This window comes from Brassica rapa, chromosome A08 (assembly GCF_000309985.2).
Source record: "Brassica rapa cultivar Chiifu-401-42 chromosome A08, CAAS_Brap_v3.01, whole genome shotgun sequence".
NCBI classification, from domain to species: Eukaryota; Viridiplantae; Streptophyta; class Magnoliopsida; order Brassicales; family Brassicaceae; genus Brassica; species Brassica rapa.
The window spans coordinates 21,781,578-21,791,400 of NC_024802.2; the positions used below are offsets into that span (position 1 = coordinate 21,781,578).

General features: G+C 35.6%; 3 protein-coding genes across 5 annotated transcripts; all 3 read left to right on the forward strand.

Moving 5' to 3' along the window:
* Positions 1-231: 231 nt before the first annotated feature.
* LOC103836372 (probable histone H2AXa) lies at positions 232-1,022 on the forward strand. Its single transcript, XM_009112621.3, has 2 exons — positions 232-521; positions 607-1,022. Exons 1-2 carry the CDS (start codon positions 315-317, stop codon positions 826-828), a joined length of 429 nt encoding a protein of 142 aa, XP_009110869.1. The 5' UTR covers positions 232-314; the 3' UTR covers positions 829-1,022.
* A 3,048-nt stretch (positions 1,023-4,070) lies between these two features.
* On the forward strand, positions 4,071-7,544 carry LOC103836373 (vesicle-associated protein 2-2). Of its 3 annotated transcripts, XM_009112623.3 has the most exons (10): positions 4,071-4,089; positions 4,191-4,276; positions 4,888-5,017; positions 5,325-5,395; positions 5,535-5,616; positions 5,956-6,071; positions 6,145-6,324; positions 6,527-6,979; positions 7,059-7,136; positions 7,213-7,544. In XM_009112623.3, the coding sequence occupies exons 3-10, from the start codon at positions 4,969-4,971 to the stop codon at positions 7,324-7,326; spliced, it is 1,143 nt and encodes a 380-aa protein (XP_009110871.1). In that variant the 5' UTR covers positions 4,071-4,089; positions 4,191-4,276; positions 4,888-4,968; the 3' UTR covers positions 7,327-7,544. The 3 variants fall into 3 exon arrangements, with proteins under 3 accessions (XP_009110871.1, XP_018509552.1, XP_009110872.1); XM_018654036.2 differs by lacking the exons at positions 4,071-4,089; positions 4,191-4,276 and adding an exon at positions 4,507-4,611; XM_009112624.3 differs by lacking the exons at positions 4,071-4,089; positions 4,191-4,276 and adding an exon at positions 4,605-4,627.
* Positions 7,545-8,347: 803 nt separating this feature from the next.
* Positions 8,348-9,735, forward strand: LOC103836374 (transcription factor MYB60). Its single transcript, XM_009112625.3, has 3 exons — positions 8,348-8,615; positions 8,710-8,839; positions 8,950-9,735. Exons 1-3 carry the CDS (start codon positions 8,483-8,485, stop codon positions 9,482-9,484), a joined length of 798 nt encoding a protein of 265 aa, XP_009110873.1. The 5' UTR covers positions 8,348-8,482; the 3' UTR covers positions 9,485-9,735.
* The last annotated feature ends 88 nt before the right edge of the window (positions 9,736-9,823 follow it).

The window sequence follows — 9,823 nt, forward strand, 5'->3', positions numbered from 1 at the left end:
TTGCAGTAAACTCCTTAATGTTTTATAATTTCTCAGCGTGGTCCTTATCTTTATAAATAATTGTTACAGGATACCCTTGTCTTTCTCTCTATTTCCCCGCTAAAAATATGAACGGACGATAACAAATCTACTCAATTTTAAAGGCTAGATTAATTGCCACGGTGGCAATCCGCGTGATTCTAAGACTAACCAATCGGAGTTAATATTTGCAGCCTATAAATAAAGAAGAGCAAAGAAGCCCTAAACACACACAGCATCTCCGCTCTCACACTTTCAACAACTATTCTCAATTCGATTTCTTCAATTTCGAGACGATGAGCACCGGCGCAGCAAGCGGCACGACCAAAGGAGGGAGAGGAAAGCCAAAGGCCACCAAGTCCGTCTCTCGTTCATCGAAAGCCGGTCTCCAGTTCCCCGTCGGGAGAATCGCGAGATTCCTCAAAGCCGGTAAATACGCGGAGCGTGTCGGTGCCGGAGCTCCGGTTTACCTCTCCGCCGTTCTCGAGTACCTCGCCGCTGAGGTATTATTATCACGAATCCATTTGATTGATAGATTAGTTAGCTTTCGCATCGTTTCTCGTTCTGATTGGATTTGGAATTGGATAGGTGTTGGAGCTAGCTGGAAACGCGGCGAGGGATAACAAGAAGACGCGTATTGTGCCGAGGCATATTCAGCTTGCGGTGAGGAACGATGAGGAGCTGAGTAAGCTTCTGGGAGCTGTGACGATTGCTAACGGAGGAGTGTTACCGAATATTCATTCGAATCTTTTGCCTTCCAAGGTTGGGAAGAACAAAGGAGATATTGGATCTGCTTCTCAAGAGTTTTGAGTTTCTTTTTAGCTTTTTGGATGTAACTTTAGCTAATATATGCTTCTTGATTAATCAATCGTAAGGTTTGCCAAAAAAAAAAATCAAAATCAAACTTTTATCATCGATGAAGCTGTATGTGTATGTTTGTGGTCGGCTTGTTAGTCTTCTACACGCCTAAAACTATAACTATTAACCAAGAATCGTTTTCAGTATTTATTTCGGTTCGGACCATCTCAAAAGGAGGCGTATCTCTGTATGAGAATGTATAAAACGATTTGATAGACTTCTCCCAGTATGATTTTTTCAGTACTTGATCCATCAAGTTTACCAATAGATGCAATTACAAACCGAGTGATTAAGCTTAGACACACAAACTAAGCCAGGTCTTGAACCTCCTTATTACATTACTATCTTCCTTGAAAAAGTAACAACTTAGCCCTGAAGACCAATAATACCTGCAATATGATAGACCAAAAGTAAGGTAAGTTGAACCTTTCTGAATCTATTAGACCGATTGACAAAATCCATCAGGAGCAAAAGATGTGGTTCTATACACTTCTAGATCGACATGCTGTAACTAAGTACAAAACAATAATGCAACAGAACAAATGGGCCCCCATTTAAAACTGGTGGACTCTTTGGAATCTCAGCTTGTGGGCTCTCCCAGTTAAAATAAATTAGTGGACTATCTCTCTCACCGTTCTTTATGAGATTAATGACACATCAATTCCGCTACTGAAATAAATATGCACAACCGTCCCAAATTGATAGGATTGATAATTAGTTCGAGAATAGACTCACCAATGAAATAACAATGAGCACTTTTGTTCACAACTCCAATCAAAAATTTGTTTTTGAGTGAGAAAATATAACAATTTTTGGCGTTACGTTTTATATTGTTGAGGTCTTTAGGAATATTTGATTACGTAATTAAATCTGTATATCTTTGTGTTGCTAAAGGCGTATGAATGAGAGGGTTGGTGGTGATCGGAATAGAATCACGATTCACGCGTGTTATACCCCTCGCATTCAAAATTTAATTAAAAAGCGTCATTTATTACCCAATCACATTCTCTCCTATATTTTCGCATCTACCAAATTGCAAATCTCACTTATAAATGTATTTTTAATCGAACTAGAGATTTTTTCCGCGCTTCGCGCGGATTATGTCTTAGAAATTTATTTTATTTATAATATTATTTATTAATTTTTTTCTTTTATATTAACTTCTTGTTTTTCCAATGTTAGTTTTTCTTAATTTAAATTTATATGTTAATAATTTTTCATTTTTTTGTTGTAGATGGAGAATTTATTTTTTATTGATGGTTTTTGTATGTGATAGTGACATAAACTTTTTGAAATTTTAAAATAATATTATATATAGTACGATTAATACATTAAAGAAGAGAAACATATTCAGACACATTTTACACAAGTTTTATATGCATAATTTTAAACATTATATATGTATATATTATAAGTTTGAAACATGTAAATGCTTTCTAAAGCTAAATACTTGTTCTGAGTTTACATAACTTATCGAAAGTTTTATCTCTTTTTAAATTCAAATCACAGAAAAAATATAAAAAAGTCAGTATAGATAGGTTTTTTGGGCTTTTAAATCAACACTGAAAAATTACATGAATCAGATAACAACAGTTTTGTAAACAACTGGATAAAATTTGACCGAGCCAAAGATTTTCACACAATATGTTCTTTCTTCTTCAAATTGCGAAGAGCCTATAGGCACAAGAAAAAAATCATAATTTTTGTTTTCACTTATATAACATTTTTTCTCCTTTACACACGGAATTTATTACACTGCTATAAGCAATGTAGAACTCTATTCATATAAGATTCACATCTATGCATTTTGACAAAGAAGAATTTCAGCCATCTTTAGTTTCGGAATGTACCAACTTCAGTCATATACACTATATTTTCTCTATGATTCAAAACTTATAATTTTAATATATGTGCAGATTTCCATGTGAAAAGGCACGCACGCCATCTATCATTCAACCTATTACTTTTTCCAAAGTAAACACTATAATCCTCGTTTGGTTAGCTCCACAAACTAATCTCTTTGGATCAGTTTATCAAAAAATATGGATACTAATGTCAGAAAAGAATATAAACACTATCAACAATACATATTGGCACAAGAATATTTGGTTCAAGAAACATATTCCACGTAATGCGTTTATATCATGGCTGGCTTTGCGGAGAAGACTGCCAACCAAGGATCGTTTGAGGCGTTGGGGATTAAATGTCTCAGGAACATGCGCCCTTTGTAATCTGGAAATAGAGACTCACCATCATCTCTTCTTTTAGTGCTCTTTCTCTCGCTTGATATGGGAGCCTTTTGCTGCTGAAGTTTGGATTTCTCCTCCGGCTGATCTACACTCTGTTGCAGCCTAGATCAATCAACCTCGCGTCAACGTAGATGCACATACTACTCCAGTCATCAAGCTCTACTTTCAGTCATGTCTCCTCACCTTCATCAGTCATCCTTGCCTCTTTCGACCGTATGATGCGTGACCGTCTCCTCTCTTACCCGGTAAGTTCTTCTTTCTCATCTTCTCTACTTCTTTTTATATTTCTTGTATAAGACTTCCTTAAGGCTTTTTTTACCTTGAGTTGTTGTTGGTTGTTTTTGTTTCATTGCTGTAATAAGTTGTTTAAAAACAACAGTGTAACCTTTTAGAAAATAATAATCTTAACATCTTACCAAAAAAAAAACAACAAATATTGACTTATTTATGTGAATATATATTTTATTTTAAATCATTATAGTGGACGAATAAAACACCATAATTTGTACAACAAATTTTCTTAGATTCACCTCATCATACTCACCATTTTACCATTTTAATTACATAATTTTACATGAGCTTCTTCATCCTTCCCGGTTATTTTCTCTTTATTTATAACTACAATATAATGTTATAAATTATATATATTATAAATTAATAATTTATTTACCCTTAAAGTCTAACTATTAAAATATAACATAATTCAATATAGATATATGATTCTATTAATAAATTAGCAGTTACAAATTTGAAATTTCTAGAAATATCAAAAGTTGTATGTTAGTTAATTATTTTCTAAATGATATTTATTTTTAATTCTTTTTAGATGAGAATATTTTGGCTGAGGTGGATAGTCTCAAAAGCCTTGAATTTAGTCTCTTTTATATAGTAGGATATAATACCCATGCCCGTTACAAAACCCACCGCAGAACAAAAAAAAATTGTTTAGTGAAATTGGCATTAGGTACAACAAATGTTAACCATCTCCATCTCGGCACCATACTTTTGAACACATTCATTCATTCACATATAGACTTGACCTTCACTGCTTTTCTTCAATTCTAGGTTTCTAGAGAAACCCCACCGCTCTCGCTGCTGCTTCTTCGCCCATCTCAAGTTCCGTTTTGTTCTTCGTCGTGGATACACCTACGGTAATTTCGCTTTTTTTTTTTTTTCTACTCGATTGTAAAATAGAAATTGCTAGGGCTCTGGAAGATCTATGAGTGTGATCTGATATGATTTTTATTATTTTCCTGAGATGCTCCTCCTCGAAAACGTCGTCGTTTTAGTCTCGTTTTTGAATATATGAGCAGTTGAGCTAGTATGACGTCATTAGATCGTCGTCGAATATAACGCTGGGAGTTTTGATTTTCCCGATACTCGCAAAACGCGTTGCCGACAACAAGTTAGTGTCGGCGGTATCGCTGAAACAAAAAAAAATCAAACGCACTAAAATAGCGTTTGCGTCTTCCGGCGAGTTCGCGCGGTTTGGATTTAAACTAGTAGCGTTTCACTTCTTTCCTGCATACTTGAATCGCGAATCGCTACCTTTTTTGTTTATTTATAGATTTTTTTTCGCTCGTGTGCTGGTTGAATGATTTGGTTACGTTTCGTTATGTTCTAATCATAGAGAGAGTCTTATGATTGGGACTATTGATCTGATTTTTGATGTAGTTTCGAGTATCAAATGTTTTCATTGGTTGAGTGATTTTCGAGCTTATCTGATGTGTTATAATATCCTCTTTAATTTTTGTTAACATAGGTGCGGAGAGAGAGAGAGTCCTCCTGCAAGTGGGCAGCTGTTTGAAGTTTGTGAGTTCGAGTTTGTTTAGCCACAGCAACCATGAATATGCCGTTGTTGGATATTCAACCACGAACGTTGAAGTTTGTAGGTAATAATGTCAAGAAGATTGATTCTTTATCACTTGCTTAATGACCTTTTTTACTTCAGTTACTAGAAACTGTTGTTCTCTTTAAAAAAAAAGAATAATGATTTCTCTGAATCGTCAATTATTTCCTTTGAATTAGAATTGTCATAGTTTGTTGTGTTGAGGAACTTTCAAACTACTTCTTGCTGCTGCATCTGTGTGTTGTGTAGTACTGTGTAGATGGAACTAGCTAGGATATTTTGCCTTGCTTTTCAAATAATATGTAATTGTTATTTTTTTTTTAAGACTAAACTGTTTCTCTCTTTTGTAGTTGATCTCAAGAAGCAGAGTACCTGCGTGGTTCAGCTTACCAATACAACTCATCTTTTTGTTGCCTTTAAGGTCTAAACTCACATTTTTCTCCATCTTCTTCTCTCTATTTTTCCGGCTTCAGGATATCTAATATCTTTAAAATTTCTGAGGAAAATTAGTTCTCTGAATAAGACACCTAAAATTAGTTGTGGTTTGGGTGTTTTGACAGGTCAAAACTACATCACCCAAGAAGTACTGTGTCCGTCCAAATGTTGGCGTTGTGGCACCAAAATCAACCTGTGAATTCTCTGGTATGCCAACTTTTTTTTATGTCCTTTCGAACTGAATTTCTTGCACCTACATTTCTTTTGTTGGTGGGATAAGATGTTGCATGATGTCTACTGGCGTGGGAAAGGAACTGGAATGTGTATATTTTCATAGATTTGTCCTTTGTCGCTCGAATTTGAACAGCATTTGGACATTGTCATAGGATCCTAGGCTTTTAGAGTTCACATTGTAGTTGTCCTAAAGGGAAAATGTATCTGCTCCTGATGGAATTGCTAAGTTCAAATGATTTCTCACACTATATGTAACCTTCGTGGTTAATTCAGTCAGTGCTTTTGGGTTAATCGAGTTATATGTTACTGCAGTCATTATGCAAGCTTTCAAAGAGCCACCTCCAGATATGGCTTGCAAGGACAAGTTCTTAATCCAGAGTACTGCTGTGCCCGAGGAAACAACTGATGAAGACATCACTGCTAGCATGGTAATCCGTCTGAGCCTCTCTATCCCGAAACTCGGTTATTTGGTCTGTATATTCATTCGTTTATTCGTTTCAGTTCTCCAAAGCGGAAGGCAAACACATAGAGGAAAACAAACTGAGAGTCACTCTCGTGATGGCTTCTGACTCACCTGAACTATCTCCTATTAAGGGGGCACTGAAGCAGGAATCAGTATTTGAAGATTCCATCCCCAAGGATCGATTACATGGTCAATCAGAGACTCTTCCTCCACAATATGTAAGAAGAGTATTTACCCTCTTCACAACCAATTTTTTTTTTTGAGATTTTGGTAATATATGAAGAGTAATCGTCAAGCAGTGTGTGTCGTTCTTTCCCACCAACTCCAACTCCATTTTAGCTTAGCTTATATTCTCATTTGTTGGGTCCAGTAGGCAGCTTCTTATACTTGTTTGTTCATTTACAATCTTTATTTTTCTAGGAGAGTGAGATTGTAAAGGAGCCGCCGAGGATGGTTGGGCATGATGAGTTAAAGCAACCAAGGAAGGGCGTCATGGATTTTATTGAAAATGACATAAAGGCAACTAAAGGTGGTGGCTACGATACATCAAAAATGGCAAAAGAAACTGAATCTGATCCTATTAAGTCTCATAAGGATGAAGATGCTGGAAGGGGAATAAAGCCAACACATGATTTGGGTACTACCACGAATATGGCCATGGATCTTTCCGGGGATCAAGGGTTTGCTAATGGAAAAACCTCAGCCAAGAGTGTGACTTATCCTGAAGAACCAAAGATACATAGGGACAGAGACGTTGTCTCGCAGCAGAAAACAGACGCTCAGAATAGCAAAGCATTGGACGAGTATAAGTTGGTTAAAGACATTGAGGAGATGAAGCTGAAAGTCAATGCTCTTGAATCCAAGCTAAAACAGGTTTGGTTATGAAATATAGAAGTCCATAACTTAGGTGAAATCTTCTATACACTGTTAACGGGTTAAAAATCTGGTGTAGGCTGATTCAACGATTTCGAAGCTAATGGAGGAGCGGTCTATAAGCTCCCAACATAGAGAAAGCTTGCAACAAGAGCTGGTGAGAGTATTATAGTTAGTAGTGACTGACTTACATAGCTGTTTCTTTTAATAACCAAGTAATAATGGTGATGCAGGCGGAGATGAGGATGAAGAAGATAGTGAAAGAAGTGCACATTGGGTTCCCTCTGCTGTTTGTATGCGTGGTTGCATTCATCAGCATTGTTATCGGGTATTGTCTGCGCACTTGACTGCTTGGTTTCTCTCTCTTTATCTCTTAGCAAGTGTGCAGTCAGAAAATATAGACAAAGGAAGGATACTTAATGATTGGTCTCGTTTTGGTCATAATGATGTTTCTCCAGACACTTTTAAGATGAATTATTAGACTGTATAGCGTCGAGTGTTAGTTGACACAAATGGACATATGGTATGATCTATGATGATTTGGCTCTGTTTCTCTGCTCGTTTACTTTCTATTTTAAAGATAAAAATAATAACGATAAATGATAGTTGTAAGCATCCGACATGAAAAGTATGTTACCAAGAAAAATAACGTAAATGGTAATTTTAATTTCTTTTGAGAAAAATGGGTAATATTATTGGTCGAACATAAGGGGCAACGGATGGTGCGTGATACATGTACAACAAAAGACATCGATCCAGAGAGGCAAGGAAAATGTAACTTTATAAAATCATTAATTTGTATATGAAAAGTTGTGTGATTATGGTTTTCTATTTTTGTTCCAAGTTACACTAAATTCTGCATTTAGTTTTTCTAAACTTGAGTCTTGAGGATGTCCCAGTTGCAGTGAATGATTCCCTTTAATCATGGAGAAAATCAATGTAAAATTTTCTGTTTTCATGTCACACTTTATGTTTACCACCCATTACAACTACTTTCACCAAAATGTCATATAGCTTGCAAGTCTTGGTTAATACATTCACGAATCCTCCATCAAGTCCGCAATGTTCATAAGTAAAATTACGAACTAAAGTTCCATATCAAGCTATTTATTTTCACCGATACACTATGTAGAATATATATGTTCTATAGTTCCTTTTATGGCAATACTCGATGATAAAAAAACTTGGTGGATCGTTTACTAAAAAATTCAGTAACGTTTTATTAGAGAAGATAAACATTTTTTATGGAGATCAAACTATCTTTGTTAATTTGACTACGCAAAATAGTTAATGGAAAAGGAAGAGTGACTCGTGAGCTTGGTAGATACAAAAGAGGTTGTCAAGAAAAGCAGGTCTAAAAGTTCTTCCCTCTTCTTTAAGTCACCCAATTAATTTCACATATATACATACATACACATATTGCATTAAATTCATTTATGTATATTCACACATCTATAAAGATAAGCATTATTAAACTCTAGAGATCTAGAGAGAGAGAGAAAGATGGGGAGGCCTCCATGCTGTGACAAGATAGGGATCAAGAAAGGACCATGGACTCCTGAAGAAGACATCATTCTTGTTTCTTACATCCAAGAACATGGTCCTGGAAACTGGAGATCTGTTCCCACCAACACTGGTCATTACTTTAACATATTTTCTTCTAGTTTTTTAATTTGATTTCATTTGTTGTTTCATATGTGTCCTGATGTTTATATCTTTCAATTTAAAAGGGTTATTGAGATGCAGCAAGAGCTGTAGACTGAGATGGACAAACTATCTGAGACCTGGAATCAAACGTGGAAACTTCACTCCTCATGAGGAGGGAATGATCATTCACTTACAAGCCCTATTGGGTAACAAGTAATCTCATTACTCAACATCTCTTTTCTTATTTTAAATTTTCTTTTTGTTATAATCTTGATGATATGAACCCTAACTTGGCTTATTGTCTACATATGGTTGAATTTAAGATGGGCGTCCATAGCTTCATATCTACCACAAAGAACTGATAATGATATCAAGAACTATTGGAACACCCATTTGAAGAAGAAGCTCAACAAGTCTGAGAGTGAAGAGAGAATCATTTCAGAGAACATCCCGTTGCAACCTTCAGCCGCAAGAAACACTATTAATCATAGATCTACCTATGCTTCAAGCACTGAAAACATTTCTCGCCTTCTAGAAGGTTGGATGAGAGCATCCCCAAAGAGTAGCACGGCTAACTTCTTGGAACAAAAATCGCAAAACCGGACTAACGATCTCATGGATCATCACAATGATCAGTCTCCATATGAACAAGGTTCTTGGGATCAGGGATTCCATGTTCATCCAAAGAACTCAGAGGAAAACGTTAAATGCGATCATGATGTTCAAGAAGATGGTGATGGTGATGGTGATGCTACTCCACCATTGACATTTATTGAGAAATGGCTTTTGGAGGAAACAAATACTGGTGGTCAAATGGAGGTGATGAGTCCATTGATGGAGCTCTCTAATATGCTTTAATTTAGGAGATGTCCCCCTCTCTCTTTTTCTTTCTCCCTGTGAATCTTATTAATGTGACTACTAATTTTATAGACACAAATAAAGAAACCAAAATACATAATATCATATGTTTTTTTGGTTTCTCTAATATATATTTAGTTAATGATCACTGCATAAGTTGTAACTGATCTGAATTTGTCTACTCATTTATCAATTTGTAATATTATATGTAGAGGTTAAATATTATGTAATATCAAGAGAACTTTTGGTCACAAATAACATCAGTTTATAAGAGGTTGATCAACGTTAATGGAATGTGGAAAATATATTTGGAACTCTTGTTAATTGTTACCTTTTAGT

Bases quoted from the DNA above. Each gene is read 5' to 3' on its own strand.
- LOC103836372 (XM_009112621.3), top strand. From the start codon at position 315: ATGAGCACCGGCGCAGCAAGCGGCACGACCAAAGGAGGGAGAGGAAAG. The intron at 522-606 runs GTATTATTATCA...GGAATTGGATAG, and splicing joins TCGAGTACCTCGCCGCTGAG to GTGTTGGAGCTAGCTGGAAA.
- LOC103836373 (XM_009112623.3), top strand. From the start codon at position 4,969: ATGAATATGCCGTTGTTGGATATTCAACCACGAACGTTGAAGTTTGTA. The intron at 5,396-5,534 runs GTCTAAACTCAC...GTGTTTTGACAG, and splicing joins ATCTTTTTGTTGCCTTTAAG to GTCAAAACTACATCACCCAA. The intron at 7,137-7,212 runs GTGAGAGTATTA...ATGGTGATGCAG, and splicing joins AAAGCTTGCAACAAGAGCTG to GCGGAGATGAGGATGAAGAA.
- LOC103836374 (XM_009112625.3), top strand. From the start codon at position 8,483: ATGGGGAGGCCTCCATGCTGTGACAAGATAGGGATCAAGAAAGGACCA. The intron at 8,616-8,709 runs GTCATTACTTTA...TCAATTTAAAAG, and splicing joins ATCTGTTCCCACCAACACTG to GGTTATTGAGATGCAGCAAG. The intron at 8,840-8,949 runs GTAATCTCATTA...GTTGAATTTAAG, and splicing joins CAAGCCCTATTGGGTAACAA to ATGGGCGTCCATAGCTTCAT.